Below are 19,031 nucleotides of genomic sequence, written 5' to 3' on the forward strand. Positions count from 1 at the left end.
AAACCATCCCTTCTCTGATAGCCTAACAATTTGCCTGCACGCAATTCCCGATTGCTTGTGACTAGGTGTGTACTTAAATACTTGCCTTTTGGATTGATGACAAACAACTAGCAGAATGCCTCTCTATCTTTCCACCGAGCAAACACATCTTTACCACACCCTTCCCTCTCTTACACACAGATATGCACACATTAGAATGAACAAGAATGATAGCACAGATGCCAAAGCTTCTGCCCTACAACTGAAATTCCCTCTGCTTCTCTTTTTGGAAATTCTACACAACTTCCTTGTAGGTACAGGCATACCCAGTTAACAAAACCCTGACAAAGGAGATCCTTTTTACAAAGCTGTTTTTTAAAACCATAAACCCAGCCTAGTCCTTCCACTTCTTGTCTTCTGTCTTTCTAGAAGGTTTTTTTTTTGGGGGGGGGAGATAAAGGATGGTAAAGGAAAGCTGTGTAGGATTAAGAGTAATATCTTAATTTACTTAGGCCGGTTACATACCGGCATTTTAGTGCGTGACGAGCACGCACTAGGGTTATAAAAAGGCGGTGCTTCCGCACCGCCCTAACCCTAGTGCGTGCCCATCACGCACTAAACGGTGGCAGCCCTTCCACATGGCCGCTGCCATGAGGACGTCACGGCTGCGCCGCCTCTAGACGGGGCGGCGCGGACGTGACGTCCTCAATTCGCGGCAGGGTGCCTAGGGCGCCCTTTCCGCGGACCAGGAAGGAGCTCCATTTCGGAGCTCCTTCCTGGTCTGCGGCGCCACTTTGCTTCGCTGGGCACAGCCTCCAGGCGGCTGCGCCCAGTGAAGCAAGGGAGAAAGGGGCCAAGCGGCCCCTTTCTCCCCCTCCCCGCCACCGCGGGGTGTCCTTGGGGCTTGAAGCACCAAAGACACCCCTTTTCAGGCTGCGGGGAAGCGGCGTTTTGCCGCTTCCCCGCAACCTGAATAGCGGCGGATTGGGGCCTCAGCGGCTGCCTGTGTAGCCACTGAAGCCCCGATACTCCGGGGAAAGGGGCGGGTCCAGACCGCCCCAAATGGGTGGTCTATAACCCGCCCACATTAACCAAATATCTGAGAAAGTAGGGAAGCATCTGATGAAGTAGATTTAAGTCTGCAAAGGTTTATACAACCAACTTTTTTCTCTTAATTAGTCTCAAATATGCTACACGATCCCTTTGAAGCCCCAAACAGAAGCAGGGTTTTTATTTTGGGTTTTGTTTGTTTTTGCAGCTCAGAGATTTGTAGAATGCAAAAATCTGGAGAAATGGAAGCAAAGGTGTAGAGCCAGAGAGGGCTATAGAAGATGGCATGAAGGAAAGAAAGAATTTAAATATGGCACAACTAGATGACTGAAGGTGTTGCAAAAAATGATTCAGAGATGGGTCTAGTAAACTAAACTCAATAAGAAAAACAGCTGAGCAAGGAAAATGCTGTAACTTTTTTCGAAGAGGAAAATGCCAGAGTTTACCTACTGCTATAGGCTGCTTGCCAGAATTACATTCATAGTCAATATGGCAACCGTAATTGTTGATTCTACTGATCAAACACATTGAATAAAGTCTGCTTTTTGCAGAAAAACATAACACACCATAAAGATGGTTGATGACAAAATAAATTATATATTATATTTCTTATTGTGACCAGTTTACAATATTTATTACCCTTTTACTAGAACAACATAAACAGAGTTTTGTTAAGTGTCCTTGTATACATAGATAGCATTGTCAAACATAGAGTGAGGCACAGGTTAATGTGCCAAGCATTGCTGAGGAAAATGGAATCATATCTCTACAGTTTTTTATGGTTTCACAAGTGTCGTACATATAGCCAAAATTTAAGATGACATCAAAAAGAAGAACCTCAGTTTCTGTCATGTGCAAAAGTTTAGAATGCTACCAAACTTGAAAATGCCAATGGCTTCAGTAACTCTTGGCATTTCTACCATATTGTTCTCTCTTTAAAGAGAAAACTGCTTACTCAGACTCTGTTGTTATAAACCAAACAGAGATACTCTTAGGAGGGTAAGAAGTGGAAAGAGAGGTCAGAAAGCAGGACAAACAATGGAGAGAATATATTTTTTTGAAAACAGGGTAAAAGAGAGAGAGAGAGAGAGAGAATGTGAAGGAGTGTGTCCACTAGGAGCAATAGGCAGGAAAGGATTGAATGGCAAGGGGGGGTTGGTCCCTCATGCGGTTGTGAGGAAGGGCTCTCTATGTCTTTTGTCCTGCCTGCTAGGAGTGAAAAGGAAGGAGCAACCTAAGTTCCAGGATGTTCCATCCTTATCTGCTGGGAAATGTTCAGCACAAGGAAAGCTCTATTATCATGTGGTGAAAAGGAAGAGTCCATCTTACCATCTCCTTCCAGATCATCTGTCTCATCTGCCCAGCTGACTGGTTTCGGAACAAAGGTGGGACCACCACCACCACCATCCTCTGCCAGAAAGTCTGTCAGAGTCAGGGTCTTCCCCTTCTTGTTCTTCTTCTTAGCTGTATGAAAAAATGGAAGAAAAGTGGCTTAATACTTTGTTACAACAAATGTTTCACTTCATGGGTTGAAACCTGAGCTAATATTGTTGGCTATTACTATGGCTTTGGACAAACAGGATTGGAAAAGTAAAAGTTTCAGAAACTTTGATGTCATAAGGGGGAAAAACCTTCTCTTATTCCCTCCCCACAAAATAAGCAGAAGTTTCTTGAGGGGAAAATGCAGTATGAATGTCCTTTACAGATTACAGTCAATGAATAACTTGTTTTGGCATAAATTGATCATGTTTGATACCATTTATTCAGAAGATAATAACAAATTGCATTTACTTTTTAAAATTAAAATGGAACTACACAGTCCTCAACTATAAGGTCCTGATTACTATAAGCAACCTCTTTGGTGTTGTCAGTTTATGCCAAGCAGGCAAGAAAATCAATAAATATAGAAGAAACCATCAATATTAATCAAGGCAAGAATATTATTTTGTTTCCTCAAGTGCTCCATAATTCCAAGTAGACAAAAAACACTCATTCCTATTAAAAGAACTACACTATGGTGTCAGATACTGTATACAGTCGTAGCTACCTGTCTGTATGCTACATAATTTTCTGAAATAACGTGGACAGAGTAAATGTGAGAACACCTTGTCTTAAATACATTATCCACTATTCTAAGAAAATATCTCACAATCCATTTCCTCCCACTTTTCCAGAGGGAAAAAAATGGGGTAAATCATTCCCTCTGCTCCAAATTTTTCTGTGTTATTCTGAGGCCCTCATATGACAGGATGTGACAACACTGATCAGTTTATGTCTACTAACTAGAATACAAACAGGGGCATCATTACCACCTTACGGTGGGGAAGACCTCCAGGACAGAAGTGGTGGCACTCCTGCATATGCTGTGAAGCAAAGCAGGGACAGACTGGCCAGTTTTCAACCATGCACCATTTCAGTTGGAAAGATCCTTGCAAGGTGAGTCTGGCTGGAAATGGAGCTGATCAGATGCTACATGGGGCTAGTGAGAGTACTGAAATAGCAAGTTATTCCAGCAGAGCCACTGGTCCAATGGGTAGCATCCAACCAACTCACCGCTCTGCCATTCTTGCTCTGGAAGAATTCCTTCAAATTCAAGTGATTCATGGTTCACACTCTGGACTGGAGTTACAGCTCTGCTTCACAATACATGCTGACAGGCAATAGCTTCTGCAGATGATCATAATAGCTAATCAGAAAGAGAAGAGTGTTGCTGCTGCTCAAAGATAAAGCAAGGAAATTGATAAATGTTGGGGCCAACAGAGAAGGAACGAAGAAATATGGATGGCTGTAGCAAGGAAGGGCTGGGAAAAGCTGAGCAGCCTGGCAATCCTGAAAATAAGTTTCTTTTAAATCAAGGTGAAGGAACAGCAAGGGCAGCCACCTAGGTTTTTTTTTAGCAAGCCATAAAAACACTAGTGTCCTTAAATCGACTGGAAGTAATAAAATTTATGCAGAATTTAATAAGCATTACTGCACCCTTCTTGAAGTTCAGCAGTTGTAAAACATCACAAGATAAAAAGAGCTGGCAGCATGGCCTAGAAATGGCATTCAGGCATGAGGAACCTCTAAGATACTGTGGGGCCAAGAAGCTCACTCTCAACTTAAAAAATCACAGAGTTGTTCTATGGATGATGTAAGACAGCAAGGGAGCATTGTGGTACGCTGGGAAAAATTGTTCCCAATTTGTTGGGAAGGTCCACTCATCCACTCATCAGGGAAGAGAAATACTAGCCAGGGATAGTGCTACATAAATCCCATCCTCAGATACCACCCCCAGCACAATTTGTGAGATAATCTTCCCGTCTAGTCTACTATCACAGTGAGGCCTATGGTAAAGGATGATGGTAAGGACAGATAATGGTTAGTAACTGAAGAGCCACAAATAATGAAGAGTGCTATACAAATTATAATAATGGGAAAGACAATGAACATTAAAGAAATAATAAAATAATTAAGATATACAGAGCACTCCCCCAACTACTGTTTTTTTCATAATAAACAAAATCATAGATAAAGTCTACTTTCATTTACAAGGGAACTTGTTAAGACAACTGTACTTATAAACAAACAAGTGGTAATTAATATTCAAGCAATTACATGCACAGAAAGTTCTAGTCTTTATTATTATTTCTATTATAGTTTATTTCTATAACACTGTAAATGTACACAGTGCTGTACATACAAATAATCAAATGAATAAAAATATATAAAACCTGCCAATTGCGTACAATCTACAAAATACATAAATCTCAAAAAACCCAGTTTGCCAATTTAAGTGGTTCAACGTAGCACTAATAAAAAGTGTTCTTCTTACTGTTGGAGTCCATAATGTAACATTATTGTCATATAAATATCATGGATAAAATTAAGACAACTCAGTTTCTCAGTCTGGATTACAGTAAAATGATTTTCCATGTGGAAAAGTTATCAGGAGGTAACTTCTACTTATCAGACTTACATAAATGCATGCATGTGTGCACACAAATGAATGTGCTTCATTAAAGCAAGATCCTAGCTTTAATACATTCTGAAGACTTAATGAAACCAAAGGTTCTACAGTATGTTGGTGGCTTTACTATATCTGTAAAGAATATGAGAATTCAAATCAGTTCTGGCTCTTCATGGGGCAGAGAACAGACTATACACAGTAAGTAACCTTCTGTTTAAGAAGCAAACTATTTTCGAGCCTATCCTTAATCCATGGAACCTGTGCTTTATCTTAAGTAATGAACAAACAGTCTGGGAGTGCATTTGCTACAAGCTGTCAGAATTCAGTTGGTAGGTTGCTCCCTCAACACAGCCTTTCTCAACCAGATGTCTCCCTGATATATTGGACTGTAACTTTCAATACAAAAGAGGGGAGAGAGACTAGGGAATCTGCTCAACTGTACTGCAGTTATTGTCCTGTGCAGTCTGCTAGGATTGTGTATGAAAGCAGATTGTAACCATGACATGAATCTCTAGACAGAAGGAAAGGAGATTCTGGATAACTGCATACTATTGAAACCACAAAAATGTCTCTAAAGGAGATTTTCCCAACGCAGAAGGAGTGCTCAGTATTTCCATCTTCTCATTAGCCTTTTTTTTTTTTTTAAGGAAGACCAATGCATTTTCTATTCCTAAACAGCAAAACTCTTCTTTTTAAAAGGTGAAAAACTGGGCCGAAGTAAGATCTGCACCACCCTTGTTTCAGACAGTCATTTTTAGACCATTTACTTACTGTTAGCCACTCAATGAAGAATGTTCCAAGGATAAAATTATATAATCAGAATCATAAAAAGGGACCTATGTGCCATGAAGTCCAGCCCTCTACTTAATACAAAATTTCCAGCTAAAGCATCACTACCAGCCTCTTTCTGGAGATGTCTGGAGGAGACCCCATTCCCTCTCTAGACAACTGGCTCCACTGCTGAATCACTTTTGCTGTCAAGAGGTTCCTTTTAAAGTTCCATTATCTGCCCTCCTGTAATTTACAACCATTAGATCTGGTCCTGCCCTCTGGGGCAGCAGAGAATAGGCCTGCCCCCTCCTCTCTGTGACAGCCCTTGAGGGTTTAAAGAGTGCAGTCATGACACCCTTCAGTCTTTTCTTTACCAAGCTGAACATGCCCAGTTTCTTCAACCTTTCATCATAAAATAAAGCCATCATACACTTGAAAAATGCAGCACAAAGACTCAGTAGCATAACATGCAACATAAAACTCTTATGATTATGCCCTTTATTCACATTTATAGACATGTCATTGATGTTATGAACATCCACCTGCCACATAAGAGCTGGGCACCTACGTCCACCTGCCACAAAGTGCCTGCTCCCCCAACCTTTTGTTCTAGAGGAAAACACACAATATGGGCACATGACACTCACTGAACTCCACTCACCAAAAGTCTCGTCTTGGAAGACCAATCACAGCACTAGAGTCTACAAATGCCTTCAATGTTTAAAGTGAGCACCATGTGCATATGTTGGCCTCATGAGCCTTGGGTCCACAAGGATATTTTACCCACAGGGACTGGGGAGGAAACAGCCTCAGAGCATTAAAATTCAGTATTAACAGGGTGGTTCATTATACACAACACGTTCAATACTGTTCAGAGTATCTGCAGACTGAGTCAGGGTAGTATCTTATCCCTCACAATACTGGCGACCACACAATTCTACTCCCTGTGTGAAAGATATGACACTGTTCTAGATGTGAAATCATCTAGCAATGCTATGCAACAACATGTGTCTTTGAGCTGCTGTTGCTCCTCAGCCCATCTACTTACTTTCTTCTGCAACCTGCATAGTAATTGACCAGTCCCTGACCAAAGTTAAACGGCATGTTTTTAAACTATTTTCTCCCTCCCCTCTCTTTTTATGAGTGTAGATCCTACAGGAAAGGGACAGAGTCATTTTTATTTGCCTTCACATTGTGATAATTTCAGCTATGTCATCACATTATGACTTCATGGCAAGGTTGTCTCCAGAAGATAAAAAAGGTACTTTCAGATATAGTTAGTTCTGCCCAGCTACAACACAGGTATATCATATTTCACTGTCTTTGTGCTTTACATGTACAAGGAAGTTTTTGGAATTGCCTAGCCACTCTCTCCATTCTCAGTGGCCAGAGGATACTAGTGTTCTGAGACCAATGCATCAGCAACTGGAATCGACATTAAAAATAGCCACACTTCAGAAGGGAGAAGTGGAGGTGGAACATATGCCATGCACAACTCTCCAGTTTTATGCTGTCATTAAATTATCACAGATAACCAGATTGCAAAACACATCTATCCAAGCCCTTGGAAACTCATCATCAGATAGGGTAAGTACTGCATCATTGGACTCCAACTTAATACCTTAATACAAATTGGACACCAATTTAATACATAAAATGTATATAAGAATCTCTTTTAAAATGCCCAAACCATACTGGTGGGGAAAATATGCTGGGAAGCCGAGACTTAAATTAGCTTCCTTAAGATCATGTAATAAGTACATAAATGGCAGATTTTAACTGAACTGTCCTGGTTTATCCCTCAATCTTACTCACAAAACACACTGCAGAAATAATTTGCTTTAACTGTCCTGGCTAAATGCTAGGGAATCCAGGGAACTATACTTTGTAGTGGCACCAGAGGTCTCTGACATAGATGTCTCACAAAACTACAGTTCCCAGAATTCCCTAGCATTGAGCCAGGGCAGCTATAGCGGTTTCAAAGTGGGTTATTTCTGCAGTGTGTTTTGGACCAAGCATCACTGTACTGTACTGCCAAAAACTACATGGTCTACCATCTGTCTTTCTAGCATCAAATAAATCCCTCCCAAATAACTTCAACATATCCCAAACATGGCTGTAGTCCTGTGGTGCCATTTTTCTCTTAAAAGTGGGAACTCAGAGCTCTTTAGCAACTGGAAACAAAGAGGCCAATGTAACAGGAATCAAATCTCTCATCCCATTTTAGGGAAGATCTTTTTCTAGGTCTTCATTCTTTGAAAATAATTAATTTTTATCCATAAACCTCTTTTTCTGCCCATAACTCTCCCCCTGCCCACAATAAAATAAAAGCACTGTCATATCTGTTGAAAGTAAATAAGCTTCAACAGGAAACAAAGCTTCCACCATCTCTATTTCTGCGTGCCCTAGGGCCTATTTCATTCAAACTCTACAAATAATATGAGGAGACAAGATCTATATCAATGAAAGGCAGAAGGCTTCTGCTGTGCCATCCTAACCATCACAGCACACCTTAACAATCTTTTAAGCCCCAGACCATGTATGTTTACATGGAGTTTCAGCAGGCATTCATTTTTATTGACTTCTGAATGTATTTGTTTAGCAAACGATATGAAGTCCTCGCTCGTGTCATGTTATTCTGTGCCACTTTAATACAAGAGACACTGATACTTTGTTATACTTCAATAGCAACCTGGTTAAAATTAATACTCTGGCGAGTATCCTGTTGGTCAGTCCTAACTAGTGTAGACCCATTCAATCAACTGTCAAAAGATGTGTCAACATGCAGATTTCCCAAAGTGGCCAGAGGTCCTAGTTTGGATAAAATTGCTTTGAAAAAGAAATGGAAGATGTGCTGTGGAGGCCTATAGAAAAGGAAATTCATCGAGATGGGGACAGGAAAGGGCAGTCTAGGGAAACAGTGAAGGTCAAGGGCTGGAAAAAACAGCGTTGAGGAGTTGCATCCAACTCCAGAGCTTCACTCTGCCTATTCCTACTTTAATCAAGAATTGCCAGATTATCCCTGCTCCATTATGTTGTTTGGTCTGCCCAGCTTCCTCTTCCCATATCTACACCTAAAGGGAAGGATAATCTTGAAAGTATGAGTTGACAATCTTAACAGACAGTGAGGCACTCATACTGAATGCAATGGAAATGCAATTACTAGAAAATCTGCTTGACAATAAACTGCTTGACAATAATGTTGACAATGTTAGGCAGCATCCCTGAAGTGCTGTAGTCTACAAGCATCACATATAATTAAAATATTAGTATCAGTCCTTTTGGAAAGGTGGAGGTTCAGATTGCCAAGGACACAGACATAATGACGTCAACTTGAAATGAAAAAACAAACGAAAAGCACTCCTGTTAGTCAGTAGTAGTGACCTACTGACTGCAAATCTGGAAAATGAACCTGACTGCATTTCTACTGTGATGTGTGTCCTTTAATAAAAAGTCAGATGTTTCACCTACAGCCATTTCCACCCTTCTTTTGTCGTCATGACATACTCCTAAAAAAAATTGTTTGATATTGTTTTCTCAGTGACTGCAAATGCAGTCACTAACTAGCAGGCACTTGACTCAAAACCTGCAGGCTCGGTTTGCATCAAATGGTTGACAACTCATAGGCAGAGAGCAAACAGCATGAAGTAGGTCTTACTACAAAGACATACAGCACTACTTATATACAGTATTATCAACCCTGTCAAAGCTCAGGAAAAGCAATACTGAATAATCCACATAGAAGAGCAGAACTTGTCTTGTTGGTATAGGATATCCGTAAGTCAATACCAGTTCCTACTCATAGCTCAAGCCCAGATTTTGCCAACAAGACTCCATTATGCTTGTACCAGTCAAGCTGGCAAAGCTGTTTTCTTCACATTTGCTATTCTTAAGAACTAGGTCAGAAATTAGACCTAAAAGCTACTGTGTCAACAACAGATACCATTCCTGTAACTTAGCTGAAGCAGCCTTGTCAGCCACATAGCAATTAGTGCTGAAAAATAAGCTGCTTGTGCTAGCGTAATACAGCTTTATGGAACTGTTTATTACTTGGGGCACCAAGTACTTACCTTGGGAACAAATCAAAGGCCATTTTACGAAGGAAGACACCCCATTAGATTTAAGCACAGGAAGGCTGGGTTCACCTACTTACAGTATAATGCTCATTAGAACCTGCTGGGCAATTCACAATTTTTCAGTCTAATTCAATTTACATGTTTGTTCAGAGCTAGTGTAAGGATATGAAAAGGCCTTAAAACAAATCTCAATAAAAAAAAAAAGGTTTACTCAAAATACTTTTTTTTGTAGAAAATAATAGATTTCCTCTTTTTCCATTTAAGAGTGCAAATCAAAGAACTTGCTAAAATTGGTAGTCTGAAGCACTCAAGACACTGAATCGATGTTACCCGCAAATTTTAAATTCTACCATTTTTTCTTTAGAGAAAGTGGGGACAGAGCCCAATGCATCTGCAGAGTAAGAGGCTTAGTTTTCAAAACTGTGGCAACAAAGGGAAAGAATCTAATTCTACTAGCTTCAAGTGACACAACTACGCTGCGTCAATCTTTTTTCCTTGTACAACGAGTGCTAAAAAAGAAGCCCAGTCCATTTTGTTTTTAAGAGTTATAGTTGGTATACTTGAATATATCTGCGTTATCACAGATAGTGAAAGCTTACGGCAGCCCTTCATCTCCTTTGCAAAGTCAAACTCTCAAGATGGGGGAATTTACAAGTAACATTTCTAGCAGCAAACAATTCAACAAACTAGAATTAGAAAGGAATTAAGCATTATTTACTGCAGTATATTAAAGTGATGCACAGGTAAGATCACAGGCATATGCTTTTTCCTTGCACCTTAGTATTTCCAGAGTAATCTATTTGGTGCAGCCTGGTGCATTTCAAAAGGCAGTGTTCATATTACGTAATTGGGAGGAAAAGTCAAGTCAGCCAGAGATTGATCTATGTAGATTCAAGATGCTCCCTTACTCAGGACTGAGTCCTTTTGCTGTACAGTATGTGGGAAGATACTGCAGTGCCCTCATTTCTCTATCTTTGAAGGATCCCCATCAGCTTCTGTGCACCATATTCAAGAGTAATAATATATCAAATACTCTTGGCCAGTCAAATTAAGGTCAAAAGGAAAACGTGAAATGCTGAAGTCCTTCTCACCTTGAACATCCATTCCATGAAGAAGAATCCAAGGGGCCAAGAACAGGCAAGTTGGTTGAAGCAAAGCAAAGGGTATTTTATACTCCCACCCCAGGAAGTCAAGCAAGCAACTGATTAGAAAAGTTGCAGAGTGAGGAAGAAGGCTTAAGACATTATAAGATCACGTTTGCTATCTCAAAAAGAGAACCTATGGGTTCAAAAATTTGCCCCCTACAACATAAAGGGAGAAACAAATACACTTTAGCTCATCATTCTTTTTTCAGGATTAGTGGACAGAGCAAACTTTCCCCTCTCTGCCCTGTCTGCAAAAGAAGACTTGAACAGGATGCTGGAGCTTGTCCCAGTTGCATATGGCTTAGCATTCATTATGTCTTCCAATCTCTCAGTCCAGGGGCTAGAACAAACTAGAATTTACAGCAGTGATTCCAAAACTCTGGCCTTCCAGGTGTTTTGGACTTCAGCTCCCAGAATTCCAGACCACTGGCCAAGATGGCTGAGGCTTCTGGGAGCTGAAGTCCAAAACACCTGGAGGATCAGTTTGGGAATCACTGATTTACAGCAATTTTGTCATTTCTTAGGAGTAAGGATTTCACAGGTAGGCAGCCAAGTATTCATGCAATATTCACTGACTAGGAAAGGGATGTTTGTCACAGAATGAATGTGCATCTTTAAAAAGAACAGATTCCCAAGGATAGTTTGGCATTTCATCTTTGCAGAATGTAACCGAGTCGGTTACATAATATTTACACGACCACTGCGTTCTACAGGGTAACTGTATTATAGACATTTTGCTTCTTCACCTTCCCAGTCTAAATACAAGTTTTCAAAAATCATAGCCCAATTAAACATTTTGCATAGCTGTGGGGAATCCAGATGATGCTATTCAAGGAGTCTGATTTTACCTGTATGTTAATGATATCGCCATCCTTTTCCCGGGGCACCCACAGCTAATCCAATGTTATTGCCAGACCTGTTTTGGATCAAAACATCTCCATACTGTATGAACTAAGAATGCACCCTAAAACATATGCGGCACATCTCCTGTCATGTGCAGCTACAGGAAAGATGAGCAGTTCAGAACAAACTGGCTTTTCAGGAAGCTTGTCATTTAATACTATTCTTCATATAGATGAATCAATGATCAACTTGCAAGTTCAGGATTCCCTAGAATTCCACCTGAAAAACATCAATATGTAACTACAAAAAAGAATTATGTATACTATGAAAGGAACTGTTGCATTTTGTTGAATATGCAAGTAGTGACGGAAGGAAGAAGGAAAGGCTTTACAGTTTACCAAACAGCATAATCTACCAAGATCCATTAGTTTTGTGTGAAAGTATCTCTGGCAAAAAAACATTTAGGGTGGGCTTAAGTAGACAGGCAACTTGAAGACACACACATCTCATGGGCATATGTATTCCCATCACTGAAAACATTAACTGGAAGTGCTGGGAAATGACCCAGAGTTTGGCACGATATTCAAGCAGAAAGAAATTAACTCTCTGAAAAGAAGACCAGCAGCTTCTGAACAAATAAGCAACGTGCTATATGCCAATGAAAGTAGCTTGTACAGAATAAATAGCTATCATATAAATATCAAGGTAGCAAACAAATATAACTTGATATGTGAGCAAAAATGCTACAAACAGAATACCTAGGACGTGAGCAGATGGACTAGGATAGCACAGGCCGAGCCAAGCTATCCTGGCCCAGTTCCCAACCCACATCAGTCCCCAGGCTGACATGGGGATAGCTGGGTGTTTATGCACCCACCCATCCCTGTGCCACAGACCCACTACTGCCACATGGCCCTTACCTTTTGCCGCAGCTGCTGATAGTGAGAATACCCCTACTGCAATGTCTGACATGGAAACAGGGTGTCTGACTGAACCTGGTGCCTTGTTTCCAGATGCAGCAACAGGAGTCTTCTCAATATAAGGAACAGTGAAGGGAGGCAAGAGGCGCACAAGGCCGTCCGATCTGCCAGGATTTGCCACAGAGTTGAAACTCCATGGCAAATGGTGACTCATTTTGACCCGTGCTGCTAAGGCCCTCTGAACCAGAGCTAATAGCCTGCATTGTCCAAACAGGACAACACAAGCCCAGGGGGGAACATGACAGCCCCCCAGCCAGTCCATGAAGGACAAATCTACACAAGAGTCAGCTCAAAATAATATCAGCAACCCATGACACACATTTGGTGTGCTAATCTTATATGAGAAACATGATGACAGCAAAGCAGATAAGTAGAAAAGGCGTTACAGAGAAAAGGGCGCAAGACAAGCTTAGTCTATAGATGCCGAAGAATGAAACAGTAAAAAAGGATGAGTCACTCCAGACTGACAAGTGAAGGGTGCCATTTTTCAAAGTTTTCCAGTTCTTAAAAGAACCACACAAATAATATAGTAGGACACAAAGGAATCGTGTTCCTGCTTCAGGCTATACTAGCTTTCCACTTGTAAAAAGATTCATTATAGAAGAAGGCTATTTAAAATGTTTCCCTATGGACAGGCAGTCAAGGATCCAAAACACACTGCAGAAATAATCCAGTTTGAGACCACTTTAACTGTCCTGGCTCAGTGCTAGGGAATACTGGGAACTGTAGTTTTGTGAGACATTGTGCCTTCTCTCTCTGAGAGAGGTCTAGTACCACAATAAACTACAATTCCCAGGATTCCCCAGCACTGAGCCAGGGCAGTTAAAGCGGTCTCAAACTGGATTATTTCTGCAGTGTGTTTGGGACAAAGATTCTGAACAGACCATTCTAACATTCTGCTCTTCCAAACACAGAAGGAGCCCAGACCAAGATGGTACAGTATTTGAAGATGGCAGCACTAGGGAAGAAGAGCAGGAATAATTCTGCACATGTACTGAATATGCTGCATCCAACATGCGACACATTTTAAAGGTAGAAGATAAAAATACAGAACACACACACAAATTGCTCTAGAAGAATATAAACAGAATGTGGCAATTGAGATTAGCATGAGATGGAAAACATGGCAATACTATACCTATACAGATAAAGAGTCTGTTATTATCTAACGTACAGACTGCACACAAAGACTGTGTGCCTCTGGGAACAGGGACAGGCTGTCATCCTCACTGACAAGAGAGTAAAAGCCTTTGCAAGAGCACCAGAAGCACATCCCACATGTTAACATACTCCTCTATTGCTTCACATATGTTAACATACTCCTATATTACGAAGCACCAGAAGCACATCCCGTATGTTAACATACTCCTCTATTGCTTCACATGTTAACACACTCCTATATTACAGAGCACCAGAAGCACTTCATATATGTTAACCTATCCCTATACTGCAAAATGTATTGGGAGTGGCTGAGAGTAAGGCCCAAAACACACTGGAAAAAATAATCCATTCTGGGACCGCTTTAACTGCCCTGGCTCAATGCCAGGGAATCCTGGGAACTGTAGTTTTGTGAGGTGTTTAGCCTTCTCTGTCAGAGAGCTCTGGTGCCACAAGAAACTACAATTCCCAGGATTCCCTAGCACTCAGCCAGGGCAGTTAAAGCAGCCTCAAAACAGTGTGTTTTAGACCTAAGACAACAGTATTTTTATTACCTCCCTTTAAGTGAGGAGAGATATGACAAAAGGGCTCTGACTGTCACTGGCTGCATCTACACTGTAGAAATAATGCAGTTTGACACAGCCTTTACCGTAGCATCTGGAATTTCACAAGGCCTGTAGCCTTCTCAGCCAAACTACAAATCCCAGCCAGGGGGAGTCAGAGCGCATTACTTTCACAGGAGGGAGGCACTGACTCTCCCTGATATAAAGAGAAGGAAGGGAAGAGGAGGCAGCCACAAGGTGACCAGATGTCCTCTCTGCAAAGGAGGAAGGGCGTTTTAAAACAAAAGCTTACACTGCTGATATAAATCCATACATCTTGGTCATGCTCAGAACGGAGGACATTTTAGGATTCCTCCTGGACAGAAGGCTGAACTGGAGGACCTGTCCTGGAAAAGGGGGGCCTCTGGCCACCTGGATGTCACAACTGCAGAAGAGAGGTAAGGCAGTCATTGCCAATTGAAAGCTAAAAACACTCCTATAAACATAAACGCATGCTTCTTAGTTACGGTCATGATACCAATTTATGCTCCATCCACACTGCAGCCACAATCAGTGTGACTCCCCTTTAATGGCCTTGGCTCCTTCTGACAGAGTTTCTGGGGTTCTGTAGTTTTGTGAGGCACTGGCCCTCTTTGGCAGAGAAGGCCTTGTGTCCTCCTGAGTGTCCTCCTTTTCCAGGACCTGTCCTCCACTTCAGCCTTCTCTCCAGGAGGCATTCCAAAATGCTTTCCACTGGCCAAGAAGCATGCATTTATGTTAGCATTTTACAATGTCAAGGTCATAATGGAGGACCTTTGGGGATTCCTCCCAGGCAGAGAAGGCTGGAATGGAGGACCCTTGGGCGGGATGGGCAGGAGGAAGGGCAGCAGGGAAGCTTCGCCAAAGGCCTCTCTCTCTGGGGCGGGACTTAGAAAGCCCTCTCCCACGTATAGAACGCTCCGCCCATAACTCTGGCCACGCCCCAGAACTCTGGAGGGGGGGAGAGCGACTGTAGAGCGGCGTCCACGTGGGTGCCGCCCAGGTCCTTCCCCTCCCCACACCTCCTCCCGCGCGCGCCGCCGCCACCGCCGCGCTTGCGCAATGGGCCGCAGCCCCGAAGGTTCCATCAGCCCCGCTCCCTTTTCGCTCGCTCGCTCGCTCAGGCCAGGCTCCCTTCTCTTCCCTTCCCCCCACCTCGCGCTCCCGCCGCGCGCACCCTCTTGCTCTCTCGCTCGCTCTTTCTCGCGCTCAAGCCCGGGCGGGCGGGCGGGCTGGCTGGCTGGCAGGCCAGGCGGCCGTTGCGGAGAGGAAACTAAGGGAAGGGAGGAGGCTCAAACGGGACGGCTGCGGGCCTCCCTGGAGACGGAGGGCCCCATGCCTCCACGGAGCAGCACTCACCTGAGGCGGCCATGTTGGGAAGAGATAGAGGAGGCAAAAGGCCCGGATGAGGCTGTCACGTGACGATGAGGGCTGAAGAGGCACCGCCTCCTCCTCCGAGGGAGGGGGGAGGGGGAAAAAGAGGAAGGGCGGGCCCGCCAAAAGGCAGACTGGGCGGTTGGTTGGCTCTGCGGTTCGTAGGCGAGGAGGAGGCGGTGAAAGGGAAGCGGGCGGGCGGAAGGAGCCTCTGTCTGGAAGAGAAGGAAGGAAGGGCCTCCCTCGCTCAGGCACACTCTCTGCGGGAAGGATCCCCTTTGACACCGCTTTCGCTGCTAGGGAATCATGGGAACTGTAGTTTTTATGGTGGCTCCAGAGCCCTTTCTCACCCAGGGCCTAAACACACTGCAGGAATAATCCATCTTGACACCACTTTAGCTGCCCTGGCTCAAGGCTGCTGGATTTGGGGAACTGTCGTTCATTGGGACAACAGAGCTCCCTCTGAAAGAGAAGGTCCGATGCCTCACAGAACTACAGTTCCCAGGATTCTCTAGCCTTGATCCAGGGCAGTGAAATAGGCCCCAAACTGGATTGAGTAGAGATATGAGAGCTGGATAATGAAGGAAGCAGATGATGAGAACATGAATTCATTGGAGATGTTGGGGACGGGTGCTGAGGAGACCATGGACAGCCCAAAAGGGGAAGGAATGGTTCCTTTAACTCTCCTGGAAGCCAAGGTCTGATACAGAAGGTGCAGAAGTGCTGTCCTAAGGCCAAAACTAGGGATGGGAAGCACGCAGCAACCGCACACTCCCCAGCCCTTGTTTGTATGGACAGCGCCATTTTGAAAGTGCTCCATCCTTACACAGCGTGTGACAATGGCATGACGCACACACTGCCTCCACAGACTGGCGTGTGCATGATGTCACTGTGGCGCCCTATCCGTGGTGCAGAAAGTTACGAAACGGAGCTCCTTTTGGGCATGCGCTCTGTTCCGGCAGCAGCTAGATTGCCACAGGAATGATGCCAGTGTGAAAGGGGCCGAGTGGGCCCTTTCTGCCATGGCTGCGCTTGTCAGGGTGTCTGGGGGCATGCAGCCCCAAGGATACCCCTTTTCCAGGCCATGGGGAAGGGGCGTTTTGCCATTTCTCTGTGGCCTGGAAAAGCACTGGATTGGGGCCACAGGGGCTGCCGGTATGGCTGCTCTGGCCCCAATCCTCCACAGAAAGGGACGGGTGCAGGCCAGCTCTGTACCACGCCCAAGATGACTAAACTGAGGTTGCACTTTGGCCACATCAGGAGAAGGCATGATTCATTGGAGAAACCAGTAATGCTAGGAAAGGTAGGAGGAAGTAGCAAGAGAAGAAGACCACATGCTAGATGGATGGACTCTGTCCAGGAGGCCACAGGTATGAATCTGCAAGGACTTAGAAGGAAAATGGAGGCAAGGGGAACGTGGAGATCTCTCATCGACAGGCTCACCAAGGTCAAGATTGACTTGCAGGCTGTTCACAACAAAAGATGGATCACAAGTTGCTTCCAACTTATGGCGTCCCTATGATTGACCTACCACAGGGTTTTCTTGGCAAAATCTGGTCGGAGTGGGATTTGCCATTGCCTTCCTCTGAAGCTGGAAAAGTGTGACTTGCCCATGGTCACCCAGTGGGTTTCTATGGCCTCCTGGGGATTCAACCCCTGGTCTCCAGAGTCATAGCCCAGTGCTCAAACTGCTAGGCCACCCTGGCTTTTGCAAGAGCTGTTAGAATATTTCATCTGACAACACATACCTTGATTACATCCCATTTGGACTACTGCAATGCACTCTATGCAAGGCTGCCTTTGGAAACTGGTCGGTCCCCTTTCTGTGAGAAAGGCAGTGTAGAAATAAAACAAATAAATATAATATCTTAACTTTTGTCCCACTTAGAAGTGGACAACTTACAGCCCTCCCTACTGCAATTCCTATCAACCCTCACCATTGGCTTTGCTGAACAGGGCTAATGGACGTTCAGTCCAGCAATATCTGGAGTGCTACAAATTAGCTACCTCTGGGACAGGCGTTACGAGATTGTCTGGGAGGACAGACTTCCAGCATGTGGGATCTATTCTCTCTCTCTCTGCGTGTGTGTGTATGTTGGAAGGATTTCAGTTTGAACTCATTTTCATCAGCTGGCACCAAATATAACAAAGAGCCAATTACCTCTTGACTCGTGTAAGCCACGTACTGGTGGAACCTGCTTAGTCAAGTTACTACAGATGACTAATGCCTCATGTCTAAATTAGATCAAAAAGCAATAATGAGTTGGAAACCTTGCTGAAATCACTGTATTCTACAGTAAATGCTGATCTACTTTCTATTCCCCCATCCACGCTGGTGCTAGGAAGCATTATATATATATGTACATTATGTTCTGTTATCCACATACTGGCAGCATGAAGTATTCCTTGGCATTATTTTTTGCACATTTAAGTCTGAATTTTACACACGGAGTAGAATGAAGTAGTGGATTATGATAGCTGGGTGTTTTTTTATGCTTCTTTTCAAAACAAGAATGTATGCAGGTGTAACTCACTGTAAGCTGTATTGCTTTAGAGTGTGCCACTAATATGGTGCATTTTGGTTATACAGTACAGTGCCATTTTGTTACTCACGTTCAGTCTGTTTACAGCGTTTTTGCACTTCTTGCCTCAGTGCTGTATTCTGGGACTTTTAAAAATTAGCTATTTTTACTTTTGCATCTTTTTGTAGGCCTAGAGCTATTGTGCACTTAAACAATAATGTATATTTTATTCGATTTTTATATGCACTGGCTAGTGCAAAAAAAAAAAAACCCCACACACAATGAGATTTGCTTTAAGATGATATTTGCTTTATAGTGGTGGTCTGGAATGTAATCCAGTATATTAGTGAGGTTGTTGTTGTTGTTAACTGCCCTTGAGTTGGCCTGGACTCATGGTGATCCTGTGGATAAGATATCTCCACTATTCAGCTTATAGATTCAGTCCTATTGTCTCCTTGATTGAGTTTATCCATCAGGAGTACAGTCTTCCTCTCTTTTTACTTCCCTACACCTTTTATAGCATTATTGTCTTTTGCAGTGTGTCTTCTCATGATGTAGCCAAAGTATGATAGCCTCAACTTGACCATCTTGGCTTCCAAGGAA

General features: G+C 43.1%; 1 protein-coding gene across 1 annotated transcript in view; it reads right to left on the reverse strand.

Moving 5' to 3' along the window:
* Positions 1 to 16,047, reverse strand: part of EIF4B (eukaryotic translation initiation factor 4B) — a 41,601-nt gene extending 25,554 nt beyond the window's left edge. Inside the window, exons 1-2 of the mRNA XM_042450107.1 lie at positions 15,892 to 16,047; positions 2,359 to 2,493 (exon numbers count right to left, since the gene is read on the reverse strand). Of these exons, the coding sequence (XP_042306041.1) occupies positions 2,359 to 2,493; positions 15,892 to 15,904 (148 nt within the window). The 5' untranslated portion in view covers positions 15,905 to 16,047. The remainder of the gene's footprint in view (positions 1 to 2,358; positions 2,494 to 15,891) is intronic.
* Between the last annotated feature and the right edge of the window lie 2,984 nt (positions 16,048 to 19,031).

The sequence above is a fragment of the Sceloporus undulatus genome, chromosome 2 (assembly GCF_019175285.1).
Source record: "Sceloporus undulatus isolate JIND9_A2432 ecotype Alabama chromosome 2, SceUnd_v1.1, whole genome shotgun sequence".
In the NCBI taxonomy this organism is placed as follows: Eukaryota; Metazoa; Chordata; class Lepidosauria; order Squamata; family Phrynosomatidae; genus Sceloporus; species Sceloporus undulatus.